This window comes from Protopterus annectens, chromosome 1.part0, assembly GCF_019279795.1.
Source record: "Protopterus annectens isolate FY-2018-M chromosome 1.part0, PAN1.0, whole genome shotgun sequence".
NCBI lineage: Eukaryota > Metazoa > Chordata > Ceratodontiformes > Protopteridae > Protopterus > Protopterus annectens.
This window is the reverse complement of record NC_056725.1, coordinates 1,660,235,242-1,660,257,265: the sequence shown is the minus strand read 5'-3', so window position 1 is coordinate 1,660,257,265 and position 22,024 is coordinate 1,660,235,242. Positions and strand designations below refer to the sequence as shown.

At 39.0% G+C, this 22,024-nt stretch overlaps 1 protein-coding gene across 4 annotated transcripts in view; it reads left to right on the top strand.

Moving 5' to 3' along the window:
* CCHR1.PART0H22orf23 (chromosome chr1.part0 C22orf23 homolog) overlaps window positions 1-22,024 on the top strand; it is an 842,373-nt gene that overhangs the window by 283,786 nt on the left and 536,563 nt on the right. For 3 of the 4 annotated variants that reach the window (XM_044068333.1, XM_044068309.1, XM_044068317.1), the window contains one exon: window positions 20,470-20,532. The exons of the other annotated variant lie outside the window; for it this stretch is intronic. In XM_044068333.1, the coding sequence (XP_043924268.1) occupies window positions 20,470-20,532 (63 nt within the window). The remainder of the gene's footprint in view (window positions 1-20,469; window positions 20,533-22,024) is intronic. 4 annotated transcript variants of the gene reach the window in all.

Below are 22,024 nucleotides of genomic sequence, written 5' to 3'. Positions count from 1 at the left end.
TCTAATACCTCCCAAATGTAGTAAGCTAGGGTAATCTACCCATATACCTAAGACTGCTGCAGAAGTGATCAATATTATGAGCATACTATAGCTCTGTAAGTAAACTTACCATAACAGTAGGTGTTTGAATGATAACTGCTGCAGTAGCCACCCCCTTCCTCCACCCCTGTTGCTTTTTATATGTTTTTATGCCAGAGTGTGGACATTTTTTGTTTGTTTCTAGCATTGTCCTTTCAGGGTTAATCCCCTCTCTCTTTCTCTCGGTAGGAATGCTTTGAATGGTTTGGCACCCAATATTGTCTTTCAATTAGCTCAGCTTGAGCTGTTTAACAGTTTGTGTGTGTGAAACTGGTTCTGAAACTCTGGAAGCTGGCTCAGCTGTTATATCGAACCCATACAGCTAAGGCTACTGCAGCAGTGATCATTCAAGCATCTGTTGCTATGCTAAGTTTGTTTACACAGCTGTAGTTTTCTTATGTATGTTTAATGGACTGGGCAAACTACAGGAGTAAAGTAGAATGCAGAAAAAAAACCTTAATCCTGTGCTATTAAAATATAAGTAACATGTTCCTAGGTTACTGTGAAGCTAGCAAAAGTCAAATTCAGGGACTCTGTACTGAATGGGAGGCAACCCTCCCAAAAAAGACATTGCTGAATGAATTCCTGAGTCTTTGTTCAATGGTATATTTTAAAAAAGTACTGTGAAATATTACTGCAGGCTTTGGAATTTATTTTGTCTGAATTATGCTTACTAAACTTAGTTTGAAACACGTGTCTTAAATGATGCTTGTTAAGTTATGCTAAAAGCACCCAAAGCAGAGAGCCAGAAACAGATGCTAGACTCTGAGTAAAGTAAGTAAAATAATTGTTAAACCATCTTTAAAAGACCTGCATGAGAAACAATGGTAGAATAGAAGTATTGTTGATTGGTTTGGCAAAGTTATATGAAATCGCTGAAAAGTTGCTTATCACTAATGTGCATAGTGAATGTACTAAGGTGCTGATAGAAATGCATTCAGAAAACATTCCCCCAAAGCTAAGCATATGCTCAAAAATAACGGGTAATGAAATTTAATGTACGTGTGTGCAAGTAGTGAATATTGCAGAGGCATGTTAAATTCTCTACTTGCCAAAAAAAAGCATTTAATGTAATTTAAATGAAAAAGTAAAACCAATGAATTATGGTGCACTGTGATTTCAAATTTGAAATGTCCAACTGTAAAATGTATTACTAGTACATGCAAAGTAAGAAAAAGTAGTATGCATCAAGAATGTGACATGATATCTGATGTAAAAGTATTGAAAAAATATCTAGCAGCACAGCATCTGTGTTAGGAAACAAAGTTAGAAAATGTACCGACGAAAAATTTTTGCTTTGATTTTTTTTTTTCTGTGAAAGTAAGGCAATTTGAAGCAAATGTTCTGGAACATGTTCTCTTTGATGTATGTTGCAAACTACAGCCTAAATAGCATGTGTGAAGTGCTAATGGTTTGTAAGCTAGACATTCATTGGTGTGGTGCTTCTGATATGGTTCAAAAGTACTGATGTACAGATATAAACCCAACAACATTTCTACATTGTGTTTACCCTGTGACTAACAAGGAATGTCTACCAGAGAAATTTTGTGACATTTAAATGAATGTCATGCTAGAAAAAGGTGAGTCTGCTGATTTGGACTATGTGACTGGTGCTTACTTAACATTAAGAATACCTGAAGTATTTTATATGCCCTCATTTCGACTAAGACATTTTCTGTGAGTTTGGTGAGTTAGCGGAATTTAAGGAATTCCTGCGGGATGCACTGTCAGAGATGCTGGGTGGGCAGATTGGTCTGATGAAGGAAATGATTTTACTGAGCTATGATACAGGATCGGAATTGGCTAGATATGGTAAGTAAGGCCTTGCTGTATCTAATAATGGTGGCTGCCAAAAAAGCAATTACTATAAAATGGAAATCAAAATCTAAACCGACTATACTAGAAGTAGCGAATACAGTAACAGAGATAAAACAACTGGAATTGAGATATTTAGAAAAGGGTAGGAGCAAACTACGTAGGAAAAAAATGGGAATTGCTGGAACAATACATAGAAGGGACGAATGAGGTTTAAAAGATGGCAGGACTTAAATGAGCTATGTAATGCTTGAGTGAGAAAGAGTGGGTAGATTATAAGTGATGTATACTGTTTGCAAATGGGAGTGTCTCATTATTGTTGACTCATTGACTCTCTTCAAGAGGAATCTTGATGAGTGGATGGGTGATCGTAGGTTTACCCCGGGTATCACTTCCGTGTCACTGTTAGACAGAGGCACAGTATACTAACCTCAAAAAAGGGCATAGCAAAATTAATTTAAAATGGGTGGCGAAAGCCAAACATACTCTGGCTAGGCTTATAAATGCCCTAGGGCAGATAGCCTAGTATGAACCTATGAGCCTATGGTTTGTGATGTAAAATGCTTGCAACTAGGATTGCGTTGGTGTGTTTTTGTTTCATTTATATAAATATATGATTGCCTATGTAGTAAGTGATGGTTTACTATAGATGTTTCTTCTTTAAAAAAAGTCAGGAATTGAATATTTTATGTAATGTTGCTTAGGGTATATGATATATAGCAATACATGTGAAGTATAATGTTTATGTTATTATAGTTTGATTACCTTTATATGAATGTAAATTTGGCTGTGTCACAAGTGATAATTCAATAAAGGTATTTGGAAAAAACAAAAAAAGATTTGTGTCTGCATCTTCAAGTTCTGTAACAGGTTGTTTTATAATTATACTAGGCACAATAGTTTTGCTCTTCAGTACAGTTATTTTCAGTTACTTCTGTGGCTTTCAGACTCTGAATTTCTCTGCTGTTTTCCATATTAAGCATCTCTCAGCTTCAGCAGGTTAGACTGAGTGCCCTCCTACAATCTGACAAAATTATTTTTTTTAGTTTTGTTACTGCAGTAAGACATTGTGTCAGCTTAGCATAAAAAGGCAGAGTTAGTAACCAGGGTCTGTGTTCGGCCAAATTCAAAATAATGCGAACTGCGAAGCAACGAAAATAAAACAGTGAAAAGGACAATCATCGAACTACAACAATGTCGAACAAAACTACATCAGTTGGCCATAGTCGACTAACATCACACACAACCAACTAAGGTGGGGGGCTGTGCCCTCCCAACCATATATACCAACTCCAGGATTGCACTACAGTGGGGAAAAGGGAAAATTTAAAAGTTTTCCCTTCACTTATGTATTGCATTGCTTCCTAGTTGTTGGCCAACTATGGCCATTTGATGTATTTTTTTTCGACATTGTTGTAGTGTGATGACGGTCCCGTTCCCTGTTTTGCTTTTGCTGTTTCATGGTTCACGTTTTTTCGAATTCGGTAGCTGAACATGGACCTGGTAAACATTGCTTTGGTTTACTATTTGCATCCTCTAAAGATTTGCTTTACATATTATTTTCATCCTCCATATTTTGACACTTAGCAGTAGCTTGAGAATAGCACCATACTCTTCATCCTTCCTGCCATACAACTTCCTCTTTTCTTACTGCAGTGTACTAAGGAGGTTTTCATTTTTTTTTGCATATTGTTCTACTACCTGAATGTATTGTTTAAATGTATTTAAGTCATAGTTATTGCATCTCTTTGCATATAACCTTTTTGAGTTCCTCACTGGTCAGTGCCAACTATTTACTTTGGATTTGTCAACGATGGTTGAACACTGATCCAAAATTACCCTTTTCAAACTCGGCCTAGGAGCATCTTCTGGTTAAGTAACATGCTCAGAGTCACATAGTAGGACAGTGATGGTGAACCTTTTGGGTTCAGCGTATCAAAAATTTGGAAAATGCCTAACTTGGCTGTGTTGGTGTGTCACCCCCCAAACAAAAATAAATAAAAAAACAAAATAAATAAGTAAAAATAAGACAGCATAGCTCTCAATACATCAGGGATAAATCTCAACAGAATCGGGGACAAATCTAGAAATAAGAGACATGGACAGTTTTAAACTACTAGTACTATTAATCTGAGACACTGACAGAAAAATGAATATGAATTAATATACATTTTCTGAAATAAAATAAGTCTATTAAGAGTAAAAAGTTACCAGTTTTAGGAGGAATTAAGAGGGTCAGTTAAGAAGAATGTAAAACAGCACATGCTTAGAAATGCAGACTACTTGGCCTTTGCAGAAGTATAACCACGAAGAGAAAACAATGTCAACACTGCTCTTTGCAGACTGTCAACATTGTATACCGAAATAGTCTTTCAGGTTAATAACTTCCTCACCTCTGCAGCATTGTTGTTGAACTGGCTCCTGGCACAAAATAATTCAGTGCACTTCACACGAGCAAAGAATGCAAAAGCAGTTTCTTTGGTAACTCGGTGTTGGTGAACACTGCCGTGTCACCTAGAGCATCGTGGCATGTCACCTTTGACATGTATGTCATAGGTTTGCCATCACTGCAGTGGGAAAACGGAGGATAAGGGGATTTGAAACATTGACTACAGGAAGCAACTCATTAGCTTTATAAATTCATAGTTGATCACTATACTAATGACCCCAGAGGCCTTTTAAACCCTAGCCATGATTCCATTAGTCCTCTTTGCTTTCATTTACACTTTCAGATTATTTTTATTACATAATCTGGGCCACTTTGTTATCACAGGCTTGAGCTTGTTCACAATTATTGATTTTTTTTCTCTGTCTCTTAGAGTTGTGCCTTTAGTAACTCATTCTCATCTTATACTGTCTGACACTGTACTTTTAGATTAAGCAGTTAACAGTACTGCTTGTTGCTCCTCCCACAATTCTTCTTTGCCAGTCTGTAAATACACAATGTTATCTTGCTCTGAAACTGATTTTTCTTTTCTTGTTTAAGTTCCAGGACCAGATCAATTTGCTCTTTATTCCAATTTACACACTGTTCTTTCTAATTCCTTTAAAACAGCCTTTGTTCCTTTTGGGTTGTGATGTCACTTGACTTGCGCACTTTCAGGTTTGCTGTTATGCTTCAATGTTCCATATTATGTAGAGTTCAGAGAATCCTTTGGACTATTGAACATTGTCATTGTCTGTTTTGTTTGACATCTCTTTTGCTGGTCATGGTCAGTCAACAACTTTATAAACTCTGTCATTTTATTTTCATTTTCCATGACTATAACTTTGAATGGTTTACATAAATTTAAAGAGTGGGAACTGTGTTTTATTGGAAAGAAATATTTGGGATTGTTTTAATGCTTGTGTACACTTTGTGATACTTGCTTGATGTTTAGGAGAGTACATTGTTTCTAACAAGATTTTATTACATTCTGCTTATACTATTTCAATGAAGAGGACTGTGTGGGGAAGTGCAAGTCTGTGTGTTGCTTGTAAACACTTGTCTGACAACTTACCTTTCAAACTACTCATTCCAACAGCACTAACCAACATTCAGGCTTGTTATTCGTTTACAGCATGGATACTTACATCAGCACTTCTGGCTGTTATACCACTGTACCTAAAAAGAAAAAAACACAACAGAGATTTTTGCCATGACTGCAGGCTCTGATAGTGCATCAACCATTGGTGACTGAACCTGCAGTGGGCATCCGTTGTTCCTCAGACTATTCACTTAATTCCCCAAGTTCCTCTTGTGTAATCCTTCCTTTCAGTCACCATGGACCGGAGGCCAGCCATGTCCTCTACAGTTGTACAGATGTCCAATACAGACATGTGAGAACCGTGTTCTTTGGGTCTAGGAGAAACTCTATGAGATGCTTTTTGTGGTATCTGGGGAAAAGAGACTTTTTTGATGGAGTTGACATGCCGTCTCCTAGTATGTCTTCTTCTAGGGTAATACCAGCAAAGAAAAAAATAAAAGGTTCGACATTGCTCATCTAAAGACATGGTGTCTATTCAAAGATGATTTTTTTATTTTATGTTGGCAATTATTACAGGCTGTTAATCCTAGTGCTCAGAAATCCTTACCTGAAGGCGATGCCAGTAAAGAAATCCCTGAGGAAACTTTGTCAGAGGATTCTGATATTGAAAGAGACAGGGCTTCTTTTGCAGCCGATTCCCAAAGCCAGAACTCTGATTTGGAGGAAACTCAGTTCTCTGCCTCCGTTGGAGGAAATTATTTATGTATTTATTTGACATTTGTTTACCAAAAAAGTCCAACTGGGCCACAAAGAACCCATTTTCAGTGGAGGCCTTGGCTAGAAATACTCCATATACAAAAAAAATTTGGGTGGGACAAAGAAAAATAGTTATATACATAGGTTTACAAACCGGAACTAAAAATGCAGTAAAAACAGTAGCATAAAAATATAATAAAGATTACTTACTTAGCATAATTAAAGAAAACTGCTATATAAATAACATATAGTATCCTTTTCGTTTTCATTTCCTTTCCACAGACTATTTCCATGATTAATTATGTGTTTATGTGGAAACAAGTACTTTTCCTCATGAACTAAGGAGATACTATGATATGTTACAAGTGGATTACCTCATTCTATATCCATCCCTTTAATTTTGACACCAGCCTTGGAGGATGTGTTTAATGCTACCTGTAATAATCCTGACTCTCAACTGTCAGTCCCCAAAAAGGCAGGTAGACTTTATAAAGTACCTCAAGCTAACAGATTCTTGTTTCTCCATCTTAGATTGGACATTTAGACTGCTATTTTAACCTCTTTGACAGCTGTAAACAGACTTTTGGTCAATGCTAACCCTTCACCAGTAGATAAAGAAAGTAAGGTATTAGACTGACTTTGGTGAGAAAAGTTTCTCTTCTTCCACTTTAGCATTCAGAATTCTTTACTACCAGGCACATATGTGGAAGTTTATTCTGAGTTGTGCAGACAGTTTGAGGGAATGTTCTGTCATTGTTCCCTCAGAAGGTAGCTCCTTTCTGAATTCTATTATTCCTAATCTTTCCCAAGTATCTAAACATGCTTTAAAGAGTGTGTATAACTGTGCAGATACTGTGAATAGGGCCACTGTTACTGCTACAGTTTTGAGAAGATATCCTTGGTTACCTAAACTAAACTTAGCTGATGAAGTAAATGCTGAAATTTTATACGCTACTTTAGATGAGGAGGTTTTGTTTGGCCTATCTGCTACTCAGGTCCTCAATCAATTTGATGAAAGAGGAAAATGTATTCAGAGTGGCTACAATTTTTTCAAGTCCCCAATACAAATCTCCTAAATTTTCCCACTCCTTTTGAAAAGCAAAACAAGAAATCCCTGCCACATCCTGGCAAACAGGGAGCAAAAAAGATCTGGAGTGAGATTGGTTGGAAGGTTTTTTTTAAGGACTTATTATGCATTTTTATGTTTTAGACTTGAAAAAGCACTTGTCCTTTTTATATATTTTTTATACCTTTTATCTGTTGTTTTATTAAAGTTATTACGCTTCAGCTGTGCTTTGCGTCCTTGTTTCTTGTTGAAAACAAGATGGTGCTAAGAATGACAACCTCGGTTCGGTGCTCTCTATTATTCTGTTTTGTTTTTGTTTATTTGTCTTGTTGTTTGGTGTTCAACTGTAATTAAGTGTACTCGTGAAGAATTGTTAAATATTCAGCAATTAATTTCATGCAATTTGACACTGGACTTTTCACAATTAAGAAATTTTCTGGAGATCCTAGTTGGAGGAGCAGCAGCTGTCAGCAGCAGAGGTAGACACACACATCGCAAAAGGGGAAGTGAGCTGGTACACTGGTTAGGCTGAGACAGAGAGGTTTTTGAATGATAGTCCCAAGTTTACATCTGGCAAACCTCCGCTCCCTATGCAATAAGATGGATGAGCTGTTACTTCTCAATGAAACTCACAAGGAGTTTTCACTTTCTTCTGTACTGTGTTTCACAGAAACTTTGCTTAATGACTCCTGACTATGCATTACATCTGCCTGACTTTCAACTTTACAGAGTGGACAGAGTATTGGAGACGATCAGGGAAGAGTAAAGGAGGTGAAATCTGCTTTTATGTCAATGAAGGTTTGTGTTATGATGTCACAGTGTTAACTACAATGTGCTGTCCTGACTTGGAAATATTTTGTGATAATTGTAGACCTTTTTATTCTCCTCAGGAGTTCTCTTCATTTACTCTGGTTAGTGTTTGCATTCCACCTCTTCCCTGTGTGAGGGCTGCACTAAAAACTGTTTGATCAGATAATGTTCTTGGACCAGAATTATCCAAGCTCCCTTCTGATTATTCTGGGGGATTTTAATAAGGCAAATCTCAGCCATGAACTTCCTAAATTTACACAGGATATAAAATGTCCTACCAGAGACAGGAACACACTGGATCATTGTTATACAGTGTTAAAACATGCTTATTGTGCTGTCCCCCATGCAGCTCTGGGCTTTTCTGACCATTGTCCAATTCATTTGCTTTCTGCCTATAAGAGCAAGTTAAAATCTGTTAAACCTGTGATCAGTGCAGGTAGAAGGTGGGCTATTGAGGCAAAGCTGAAGCTGCAAGCTTGCTTTGATTGTACAGATTGGAGTGTCTTTGAAGATTCTGCTGCTAACTTGCATGAACTGGCAGACACAGTAACATCTTATGTTAGCTTATATGAAGATAAGTGTGTCTCCACTAAAGACCTGATTAAAATTTAACAACTGCAAATCCTGGTTTATTGCTAAACCTAAGCAGCTTCAACTAGCAAAGGAAGATGCCTATAGAAGTGGGGATAGAGCACTTTCTAGACAGGCAAGGAACACACTGACAAAATAAATCAAAGTGGCTAAAAAGAACTATTCTGAAAAGCTGAAAAAACAGTTTTTAGCCAATGATCCTGCATCAGTGTGGAAAGGTCTGCAAAACATTACAAACTACAATAAACCACCCCCATACACTGCAGCTAATTACTAGCTGGCTTTTGACTTGAATGCTTTTTTACTGCAGGTTTGATAAGCCTGAGTCTACGAATGACACTGTTACCAGCTCTGTCGGTATACAGACTTATGTAATTCTCTCTCTCCCACACATTCTCACATTCAGTCTGCATTAATTATCTCTGAGGAGGATGTGTATCATTTTTTGAAAGGCAGCAAATGAAGAAAGCATGTGGTCCAGATGGAATTTCACCCTCTTTTTTAAAAACATGTGCTAAACTGCTGATCATCTTGCTCCTGTTTTTACTCCGACTTTTAATAAATTATTAGAGCTGTGTGAAGTTTCCTTATGTTTCAAGCAAGCCACGATCATTCCAGTGCTTAAAAAATCCACTATAACAGGACTGAATGACTACAAGTCTGTTGCTTTGACATCAGTGGTCATGAAGATTTTTGAGAGGCTGGTGTTATCTCACTTGAGGGATATTACAGCTCCTTCATTGGACCCCCTTCAGTTTGCTTATCGAGAGAACTAGTGAGTGGATGATGCAGTTAATATGGGCCTGCACTATATCTTGCAAAATCTTGACAACCCAGGGAAATATACAAGAATTCTGCTTGTGGACTTCAGCTGCGTTTAATACAATAATTCCATAACTTCTTCACTTGAAACTCTCCCAGCTTTCCGTTCCTGCTTCCACCTGTCACTGGATCACCCAATTTTCTAACCAATAGGAAACAGCAGGTGAAACTGGAGAATTTTACATCTAGCTATCGCACAATCAATACAGGTGCCCACTGGGAATTTGTACCGTCTCCACTGCTATTCTTCCTCTGCACTAATGACTGCACCTCTAAGGACTCCTCTATCAAACTTATTAAATACGCAGACGATACAACTGTCATCAGGCTCATCAGGAATGGCGATGAGTCTGCATATAGATGGGAGGTTGAGCAGCTGGCCCTTTGGTGTAGCCAGAATAATCTGGAACTGAACACTCTTAAAATTGTGAAGATGACAGTGGACTTTAGGAGTGTTACTACAATATCATCCCCCTTTTTATATTTAATACTGCTATGTCAGTTGTGGAATCCTTCAAGTTTTTGGAATCTATAACCTCCCGGGATTTGAAGTGGGAGACCAATGTAGGGTCCATCATAAAAAAGGCACAGCAGCGAATGTACTTTCTGCGACAGCTGAGGAAGTTCATCCTCCCACAGGAACTGTTGATTCAGTTCTATACAGCAGTCATTGAGTCTGTTCTCAGCTCATCCATAACAGTGTGGTTTGGATCTCTGTCTAATCATAAAAAAATAGGTTACATCGAATAGTCAAGTCTGCCGAAAATATCATTGGTGCTAGTTTGCCCTCCTTACAGGACCTGTACTATTCCAGAGTTATGAAAAGGGCAGGGAAGATTATCACTGACCCTTCACATCCAGATCACCATCTTTTTGAACTGTTACCATCAGCCAGGCATTATAGATCAATACATACCAAAACAAGCAGATATAAGAACAGTTTTTTTCCACAGGCCATCAAGTTCATAAACGGTTAACTCAGCTTATTAGGTTGGGGTATTCTTTTTCCCAAGCCTCTGATGATTCTGCAGTATTGTTTACATATTGTTAATACTTGTTTCTTTCAGAGTGTACTTCAGTATTTTATGCACAGAGTTGCACTTTGCACCTTGTATGTATATGTATATTTACTTTTTTGTCTTGTTTTTAATAGTTGCATGTATGTTGTTTGTCTTGTTCTTAATAGTTGTATGTATGTCAGTTATATAATTCATACTTGGAGAGCCAGTGAAGCCAGAGTCAAATTCCTTGTATGCATGCATACTTGGCTAATAAATGGGATTCTGATTATTGCATCTGTATGTGAAAGTACCAAAATTCAAAATACTGACCCTTCAGAATTTGTTAATCTCTCATTCCTCCTTTGAGTGTTATGGGAACATTAGATCTAAAGAATGCTTATCGTAACATTTCCATAGCCACAGGCTTCAGGAAAATTCTCAAATTCTCTGTGTCTGGGTCACATTATCGGTTTTCTGCAAATGTTTAGCTCCAGTAATAGGTAATTGAAGACTGGAAAGCACTCATTTTACCCTTTTTTGGATGACTTATTAATCTTTGTAGAGACTTCTGCCTGATATCAAGAGTCCTTAACATGGATTTATCTCCCCTGAATCAATCTGGAATTCCAGGTAAACTTCCAGAAATCATAGTTGACCCCATCATACAAGATTATTTTTGTTCTAGAATGTTTTATAGATACACAGCAAAAGGCTTTTTCGCTGCAAGAGAAGGGGTTTTTAATCTGGAAGTATTGCTGAGCTTCTCAGCTCAGTCTCATACTTCAGCCAGAGTTTTTTTCAGGATTTTGGATTTCATGACATTTATATTTTGCTTTATTCCTCTTGCCAGGTTGAACATTAGGTATATTTTGTGGTATCTAAAAAACACATGGACCCAGTACTTGCATCCTCTGGATTTTCAGAAATCAATCTTTGGTTTTATACACAACAAACTGTACTGGTGGAGACGGTATAGATAAATGTCAGTCTCCACTTTTTTTCCCTCAATCTCAAATGCAGTCTGTAACTACAGGCACCACAGATTTAGCTTGGTGGGGCATTTTCTTTTGAGGTATAAGGTGTGAGGCCTGTGTGATTCTTCAGATAAACCAAAGCACATAAATTTAGAAGAGATACAAGCTATGATCCATGTCTTTAGATCTTTTCAGCAGCTGTGGTCTACTGGACCTCTTCAGATGATTACAGACAACACCACAGGGACATGGTACATCTACTAGCATGAGGGCACAAGGTTGTACCTTTTATGCAATTGCTTATGAGTTAGCTCGTCAGCATTTTTTAACCATCCAAGTTTCTTACATTTCTTCAGAGCAGACCAACTGAGCAGGTCCAGGACAGACCCTCATGAATGCAAATTGAGTGAGGGGTCATCCAGGAGTTGATCCAGTTGTGGAAAACTCCTCTGAGAGATCTTTTTACTTCCTTTCAGAACAGACCGCATAACAGATGCCTTTTCATTCCCTTGAATGGAAATGTTCCTTTCTGTATTTCCATCCTTTCTGCTGATACCCAAGGTAATTCTAAAAATTCAGAAAGAGACTCTAAATATTTGTGGTGACTCCTTTTGGGCCAGGCAACATTGGTTCTCCGTTTCTATGGAACAGGCCAAAGGCAATTGCCATAAGCTTCCTTTCAGTCTGGCTCCACTGACATAAAATGGGGAGTTTGATACACCCCAGTCCAGTGCATGTTCATTTATCTGCCTAGGTGATTTCATTTTGACAATTTTTATGCACTGCTTTTCATTGACCATGCAGCAGGTACTAAAAGAGGTAATAAATCTGCTACTAGAAAATCTTAGTTTGACATGTACAAGTGTTTTTGTAGTTGGTGCCCAGTCCATAATCAGTGATGTATCAGGGATATGTACCACTGATGCTCAAATACTTGTGTGAGTTAATTGCCTCTGGCCTTTCGTACCCCTTTATAAGGTACATCTTGCTGCCATTTCATTATGTTTGCCCATGGATCCTCCACTTTCTTACAGGTTTTTTTATATAATACATTATCTGTAAGGAGGGCTACACCTGAGTCCATCACACTAGCAGACTGCTATCTCCAGGGATCTTAACTTTCTTCTGGTAAGATTAACCATATCTCCTTTTGAACCTGCACATATAAAAGATTTAAGGTTCACTTCATGGAAGACTGTTCTGCTCATTGCTCTGACATCTGCAAGGGGGGTGTCTGAGTTGCAAACTTTCATGGTGGGTGAATCCTGTCTTCCATAGGGAAGACCAAATCCTTCATTCAAGCCCAAGGTAGTTTCAAAGTATACTTGAATCAGGATGCCAATTTCCCAGAGTTCTGTCTGGATCCTCTGAACCAGGGAGAAAGGGTTATATATATATATATATATATATATATATATATATATATATATATATATATATATATATATATATCCTGGACATGTATCAGCACATCAGGCACTATCTTTTTTCTTTTTAAACAAGAAACATCTTATGGAATTATCACTTATGATATAGGCAGTCATACATTTACATAAATGAAAATGGACCATATTAACATATTTTCCATTGCAAACATTTTACAGCACATATAATCTAAACTGAACATTACATAGCTCATTCATTTCCAACCTTCCCTTAAACCTCATTTCTCCTCAAAAACATTATTCTGCATGTATTTTCCCACTGTTCCCATTTTTCTATGTAAGTTGCTCTTGCCCTTTACTAAAGGTCACAATTCCAGTTATTTTATCTCTCTTACTGTATTTACTGCTTCTAGCACAGTTGGTTTAGACTTTGATTTCTATTTTCTAGTAATTGTTTTTTTTTTGGCAGCTACTAGAATGAAACTCAGCAAGGCCTTACTATGTCTAGACAAGTCTGATTCTGTATCACAGCTCAAAAAAATTATTTCCTAAGTTACATCAATTTGCTACATAGTATTTGTAATAGAGTAGTCTGCAGGGAATTTTTAAAGTCTGCCAACTCATTGCACTTCCAATTACCTCTTTCATCCCCATTATGCCTCTAAATTTTCAATCTACATGAAGAAAAATTCTTTGAAGTCTGCTTAGAGTATGAAATACCTCTGCAAGCACTTCCAAGCAAAATCCTAAATCTTCTAAACTTTGTTGCATATTTGGAAGCTGTGCATATACCCTCCTATTGTTTTTTGTAAATTGCTTCTCCAGTCTATCTTCCCAGTCTCTTCTAAAGGCCTCTGGTTTATTCCTACAGATATCATACAATAATTATATGCCCTATTAATTATCCCTTTTTTAACAGCAGGTTCTGTTCTAAAGTATACTAAAAACTCTACCAGTGCTGGTCTTTTACTTAGGATCCCCTATCCTTTCTGTTTGCCTATACTCTGATATCAATTGTTAATAGGGAAGTCAAGTCTGTAGCCTGCAGTCCATGTGTATTCTTGTCCTCTTCCCATTCTATTATCTTTCCCTCTGTAATTATTTGCTCTCATTACCTTGGTTCCTTTGCTAGTTTACTCCAGTAAATTCCAGCCCCCTGTTGCCTATTCTCTGTACCCCTAATTACAGTCATCCCTACTGGCAGAATCTCCTTTATCCATCCTTGTGTTGGCTTAGTTCTTTAGTTCTTAAAACACTTTCTACTTCTTTATGAATGTAATATTTTGTGTAGTTATTGTTGTTCTCCTTAATGACCTGCATCCAAAATCCTAGTCTGTCCTTGTTTCTTGAGCTTCCCCCCATTCCCTCATCATCTCTTTCCACTTTGAATTGTAGCTTTCTGCTTGTGCTGTGTATATGAGCCTTAAATGTGTAACTCTGAAGTACCCCTTCAAGTCAGGTAATCCCAAACCACCTTGTCTATTGGAAGGATCACCATATCCCACTTGACTCTTCCCTTGCCAGATAAAATCCACCTCAGGCACTATCTGAAAGATACAAGTCCTTTAGAAAAGCTCATCAGCTATTTATTTCTTGTATTGGGACTAAGAAAGGGCAACCCATGTCAAAACGATTCTTCACATTGTTGTATCGACCATTCTAAACCAGGTCCAAGCAGTATTGAGACTCGGTCTACTAGGGTCTTCTCTTCTTTTGTGTCATATTTAAAGGGGTGGACTCAAGTAGTACTCTAAAGGCAGCTGCATGGTCCCTTGTACAAACATTTATAAGGCATTTCAAACTGGATTTCTTTTCTAGATCCAGGACTGTCTTACTAAAACCATTCTCCAGGAATTTCTGGATTCCTATCCTTCCTCCTCCTAGGTTGAATAAGCTTTGGTTTGTTTGTGTCTTTCGGCTTTTCCCGGTTAGGGGTCGCTACAGCGGAACTCTGGTCCACTAATGATTGGCAGTAGAGTTTTACGTGCTGGCTTGCCGGGCCTAATGCACAGCCTTCAACGAAGGAATGCCTGTTCACGCATGTCGCCACACAGAAGATGCTCTAACTGAGAATTGAATGGGCAACAATCAACCCATATAGCCTAAAGACTATTGCAGCGGTGGGACTGATCAGGATAGTACAGCTGTGTAAGTTGCACTTACCCATAACAATAGATGTTTCAATTTCTAATTTATGCAGTAGCCACACCCACATTCCACTCCATCCTGTTGTATATAGTTTTTATTGGGAAATAGCTTGGTGGTTATTTCTTGTTTGTTTACTTCAGGCTGATTATGCTGCTTCTTAATTTTTAGGCAAGAAAGTCCTGAAGATTATTTGTACTGACTGCTGATTTTCCCTCAACAAGGATGACCAGTCAGTGGTCAGAGTTGAAGTGTGAGATGGAGTCAAAGCTTTTGGAAGCTGGCTGGCTGTTTTGTTGCCATTTGTTTCTGGGCAGAAAAAAACAATCCATGCAGCCTAAACCCTGCTGAATCAGTGAGGAACTGCAATATCTACCATTATGGGTAAGTGCAACTTGCACTGATGTACTTTTTCCATTAGAGAGCTGGGAGGTTAAGGAATTTTATTACTGTTTCATATTAGGAAGGCAGAGAGTTTAGTCCACTTTTAAGAACTAGGTAGATGTCTGGTTTAGCAGTGGGGTGCTTACTCCAAATTTACATGCTAGCTGACTCTTTAATAACCTGTTGTGTTGTGTTGAGTCTGACAACCAGCTGCATTGAACATTGAACACTGAAGTAATCCTTTATAAAATACTAAAGAAAATTGTTTTCAAAACACCTTTTTATAAATGCCTTCAAAATGTAATGAGCACATTACTTCTCGTGAATTTTAAAGTTCTTTCACTGAGATGCTTTAATTCATATTATATTATAACAGGCAGAATGATATAGTTCTCACAGAGTTGGAATGTGAATCCCATCCACCTCCTGTTTATGTTTGTGTACCTTATAATCTGATATTGTCTCTTCCACCTGTTCCTCAAAGGATTGGCAGTCAGATCTGACTAGGATCCACCTTTGGCCACTCTCAGACTTTGGATCCAGTGCTCACGCTCCTCTAATTACTCTTAACCCCCTGCAATGAGAGAATTAACTTGGATCTCGTTTGCCACTGGATTGCTTCAATGAGAGGGAGGGGACCCCAGATCCCCTTGAGGATGCCTCATTCTGGGAAATAATAGAACTACTTAGACAGAAAGGGATGGTCCTCAGAAGCTCCATCACAAGAGGAGTCAGTATTTCTCGAGGCATTTCGGGCTGACCCATCTACTTCTTGGGTAGTGCCTAAATGTGCTTATGTGATTTTGTGGAGCACTTTAAGATCCCCTTTGTGAACACCCCCTATGATAGATCGACTCTCTTTGGTCCAAATGTTAAAGAAACACTATCCTAGAGTGAACTAGATGGTAAGACCCTGTCTGCTGTAGGGATATATTTTCTATTCCCCTAAAAGACCTTCCCTAAGAAACCAGGGGGGAAGGAAGAAAGTGTGGTTCTGCAAGTCACAAGGGTTTGCTCCTGACAGTCCTGGTAACAGACCTCCTAGGGGCAGTGGTGGGAACTCTAATGGTGGAAATCACCCCCATAGTAGAGGTAGGCCACAAAACCAGGGTTTTCAGGGTCCTTTCTCCAGTGGGCCCTACCAGCACTCTTGAGCATTTGCCCGGCTGCCAAACTCTGGAGGCAGGGAGGGGGTGCTTATCCCAGCCGGGACATCCATTACTCAAGATGTTTGAGTGCAGAGGATTACAGCTAAAGGCTACTCCATTCCCTTTCTCTCCTCCCCACCACATGTAAAGAAACTTCCCATTGTTCCATTCTCCCAAAGTGAAGCAGCAGCATTAGAAAAAAAAAAAAGGCTGCTAAAAAATCAAGTCATCCAAGTGGTCCTGCCAGGCCAGCAAGGATCCAGAGTTTACTTAATATTCTTTTTAGTGCCAAAAAAGAGAGGAGATCTCAGGCCAGTTTTAAATCGAAGTGATTTAATTAAGTTTACAGATGATCACAGTATAGGCTATTGTTCCGCTGCTAAGGAAGGATGAATGGATATGCTTTATATGCCTTCAGGATGCATGCTACCACATAAAAATGGACAGACAATCCAGAAGGTTTCTCTGCTTCAGGCTGGGAGCCAGTCATTTCCAATACAGAGCCTTGCCCTTTGGTCTCACCATAGCTCCCCTGGGTGTTCACCAAGTGCATGGCAGTGATTGCATCTCATCTGAGGCTGCAGGGGTTCCAAATGTTCCTGTACCTGGAAGACTGGCTCATAACTGCCTTCAGCAGAAATCTTCTCCTCGAAGCTGAGGACTCTTTTCTACATTTTTGCTCAACAGTAGGAATCATGGTGAATGCAGCCAAGTCCAAACCTCATACTGTCCAGACCTTGGATTCACTGGATCTCTTTTGGACATGAATTTACCAATTGCCAGACTTCCACAAACCATTATTTCCACTCTTCACAAATAGGCACTGGCTGTCTTTTCCTGTCAGAAGCCACCTAAAACTGGTCCTATGTCTTCTCAGCTCAAGCTGCCATCACCTTGATACCTCTGGCAAGATATTATATGAGGGTACTGCATTGGACCCTGTCGGCTCAGTGGTCAGTCAAACACCAGCCCATGGGTTTTCAGATCTCCATAACCAAAGTATGTACAACTCAAATTCACTGGTGCCTACAATCCCTGATAGTATCACAGGGCTGTCCTTTTATACTACCCTCTCTGCAAGCTGCATTAGCCATGGACACTTCCCACTTAGAGTAGGGGGACAATTCTTGGGAATAATGGTCCACGGCATGTGGTTCCCAGTAGCGGACAATCTTCATGTCAACATCTTGGAGATGAGGGCTGTCCTCCTAGTGTTGCAGGCCTTCCAGGAAGCTGTCCCCACTAGTGTAATCTCATTCCATACAGGCAACATATCATTGGTGTGGTACATAAATAAACAGGGAGGAACATGATCTTACCACTTGTGTCGGGAAACCATGAGAGTGTAACAGTGGGTGATATCTTCTCGCTGATTTCTGACAGCAACACACATTCTGAGGGAGGTCCAGTTTTCTGGCAGACAGTTTAAGCATGTCCATCAATCTCCTTCACAAGCGGTCACACAATCCAGCAGTGGCAGATTAGATTTTCAGGTGGTGGGGCCAACCTTGCTGTGATCTGGGTACTTTGCCCTTATCCCCAGGAGAGAGAGTCACTGAGGGATGCTCTGATGCACAATTAGCCTCTTGATCTCCTTTATACCTTCCCTCCTACCCATCTCATCCCGAAATTCTTTCAGAAAACTTTTGTGAGAAAGGCTACAGTGATCCTCCGTGCTCCCTTTGGCTTTAATGGGTGTGGTTTCCCTTCCTTTGGTCTTATCTGATTTGTTCTCCCTGGATACTGAAGTGCACCTCACATTTTCTGTCTCAGCTGTCCAGGCCACCTCACTCAGACATTCAAGCACTCAAATTAACTGGATGGATTCGCCAGTTCCGATGATGGCTAGACAGTCCAGGCTTTCTTCCCAAATCATTCACATTTTGACCTCTTCACAAAAACCTTCCACCAGGAAGATCTACAAAAGTAAGGGGAAAAGATTTTCCAGCAAAACTCATGATTCCTTTTCAGCTGTTTTGGACTTTCTGACATATCTCTTTTGTGATGGAGCCAGCTACACCACTGTCAAAGTTCAACTAGCAGCCATCTCCAGTTTCCATATTAGAGAGAACCAGTCTTCTGTTGCATTCTGTTAGATTGTTAAGCAATTCTTAAGGGTACCTTCCTTCTCTGACTTTCACTCGGGGATTCTGTCCCTCCTTGGGATATTACCATTTTATTACAGGCCTTGACAAAATCCCCCTTTGAATCTGTAGCTAAGGTTGATTTAAAATGCTTGACATGGAAAACTATATTTTTAGTGGGCGTCACTTCTGCTAGGATAGTTTTAGAATTACACCTCTGTCTACTAAACCCTCTTATTTAGTTTTCCATATGGACAGAGTTACTCTAATTAATTTCTTCCAAAGGTGGCTTCTGAATCATTACTCAGTCAATCTCTCAATCTCTCTCTTTTCTTCCTAAATTTCTCCAGTAAAGGTGAACACATATTACATTTGCTGGACATACATCGCCAGCTTTGCTTTTGCTTGCATCACAGAAAACACATTTAAAAGACTAACCAGTTCTTGTTTTCCTTTCCACAGCCAAACTGAGAAAAGGGGTACATAAAGTGACTCTGTCTCACTAGTTATCAGATTGTTTTTCATATGTCTACAAAGAGAAAGGTTTGTCCCTACTCAAATCTCCCAAAGTTCACTCGACTAGATCTTTGGCTACATCTACAGCTTCCTTCTCCAGAGTATCACTTGATGACATTTGTGCAGCTTCTGTTTGGTTCAATGTCCTTACCCTTGTTTCTCACTATAAATTGGATTTACAGTCAAGGTCACTAGCCTCCTTGGGTTTAGCTGTGCTCTGGAATATCCTTTTTTAATTTCTCTAAGTCTTTTGGGTTTCTAATACCATGACGGGAATGGGCCCTATTCCTAAGTCAAAGTATGATTAAAGTTCATGAAATTAGTATTGTTTCAATCTTTGATGTCAGCCAGTAGTGCTCTTCGCAGCACCTGCAATGTGCCCAGTAATGACTCCTTCTGCAGTTCTTATGGAGTTACATATATTGGTAACATATCTAAATACTATTGTAAATTCTTTTTTATAAGACCCATTACTCCTGCTACTTTTGGAACTGTCTAGGTATCTTTCTTCCACATTGCCCCCATTTCTGCCTACAGATCCTGATATTTTATGACTTCCATGAGACCTCCCTAGTGTAATAGTAGATGGGAACTCTGTCCCATCCATTGAGGAATGAATGGAAGAGACAACATTAGTTATGAAAGTTATGTACTTCCGTAATGATAGCTATGTGTTGTCTCCTTCTTTCCTCAACTCCCCCCCCTCCTTTTCCCATCATTGGATGTTTCCATGACTCCTGGAGTGACTTTGCTTGTAACTGTTTTGGCTTGATCGTGTACCCTTTAAGCTCTATGCTTGACAGCTGTTTCATCCTTTGGGCTGTTTATTTTTATATGTCTGGGGGTAATTTTCTTTACGCCATTGTAGGGGCAAACTCGATCTGAGGTAATTCTCTCCTTCCGGGGGGGGGGGTGTTATGGGTAAGGGGAGGAGCCTAAACACTAGCTCCAATGTCTGAGAGTGGCTGAAGTTGGTCCCTAGTCAGATCTTGTAATCCAGGCTGGAAGCAGACAATACTGTATGTTAAGTACATAACTTAATTTTTTTGATGTCATAATTTGGAGACTGTTAAAGAAAAGACATACCCATTTTGGTTCTGTAATGTTGTTGTGTAAATACATAATTAACTTAAAAAGTGCTAATCAGGCTTTGAGCAATAGTTTTGCAATCAGTAACTGACTTTTACATCCATACTTATGTCATATAATGACCCTAAGATGATACTGCATTTCTGGAGGAAGACAGCAGCCTCTTGAATACCCATGTTTGTCTTTTTTAGGAGAATGTAGTCTTATTGTGAAATATGAAGCATGAGTGTCTTGTATAATAGCTGCTGAGGGAAAAGCAGTTCACATTTTTATAAATGGATTATGTTGCATCATGTTATGCTGCATTTGAATTATTGTTGTAATTCTTTATTTTTCAGTTATGATGCAAGAGTCCAAACTGACTAATTTTCAGCAGCGGCAGATTAGTGATCAGCTTAAAAGTGAGTAGTTATTTTGAGGTAAATGTTTTTGCTCATTGCTCTGCAATTACAAATTACTTCCCCCTTACCTCTCCTTAACTTGCCATTTGAAGTTTAGCTATCAGTGATTGTACTGCTGCAAGAAAGGTATGTAATCTGATGTTGTCAATCTTCATTTTATTCTTGACAGATGGGTTTGTTTCCAATATTGGAACCGACTTGGTCATTACCACAGCTCGCAGCAACCAAAAACTGTTGAGCTTCACCTCTATTCACAATGCCTCTCTCTCTCCCTCAATTACCTCAGATCTCATTTGCCGCTTTCCAAAATGGTCACTTCTTGCTACTGCTCTTGAGCTTAGTGAGTTTAGGTTAAATTCTTTTGTCCTTTAAAGTTTTTTTCTAACCAGCTTAACTATTTTCCTTACACGTGGTGTAATCCTTTAAGTCTCATTGCTGATACTCCTTTCTTTACACTCTTGTGTATCTCCCACTGTCCCAGTTGACAGTACCCTCTCTCTTTCTTTTCTCTTTCATCGTTCTATCCTTTTCCCATACCCATTTGTGTACTTCTTCGACTATCATTGTCGATAGTCCCTTTTCCTTTTTTTCTCTTCCTTTAAAAATATATATATTAAAATAATAAAAACAAAGTTTTTCTTTCCATACCTTTCTTTCCCTTCTGCAGTGTAAGTGTCTATCTCTGGATATGGCTGAAAAGGATAAGGCCCCTTCTGGTTTTAAAAAATGCCAAAAGTGTGGCCATAAAATGCTCTTGTCAGATCTTCATGGTCTTTACATTTATTGACTTGGATCCTCCATGTCCAAGAAGACTGCAACTGTCATGCCTTTAGCCACTATGCCTTAGTAGAAAGGTGAAATAAACTTATTTTAAAAGGTTTATTTCCCTCAGTTTTTGGCGAAGACTTATCTTCTGGGGATAAAGCAAAAACGGACATTTCCTCTTCTTCCTTATCTTCTATGGACAGAGGCAAGAAAAGAAACCTCTTAGTTCCAACCTCCCCGTCAGTTCCAAAAGTAAAAAAATTGAAACCCTCGGCACCAAAAGTTTCTATGGAGCCACAGGTCTCTGCTTCTGACACATTGGCACCAACATCAACTTCGGCACAGATTGCTATTTCAAGTCCATCAACATCGAAGGCCTCAGTGCAGGGAATTTCTACTGCTCCACCTGCTATGACCAAGGACATACTACATAGGACTATCTATTCTCCTTCAGTTGACCCCTTTGACAGAAAACTCCCTGAAGTTTTTCTGCAGAGGCCTAGGTCTCCTACTTCATTAGTCCGCTGCACCAAAGGTTTGTTCAAGCTCAACATGGAGAGGCTAGTGAATAAATTCCTATGGTCTAGAGGACTTTCAGACCCCCTGCCGGTTCTGATCCCTTCGGGTCTTGGTACTGAAACTTCCTTTACCCCACTAACTACTCCTCCTCTAACCTCCTTGGAGGTCTTAGAGACATCTGTTCTGGATCTCCCAGCACCAACTGTAC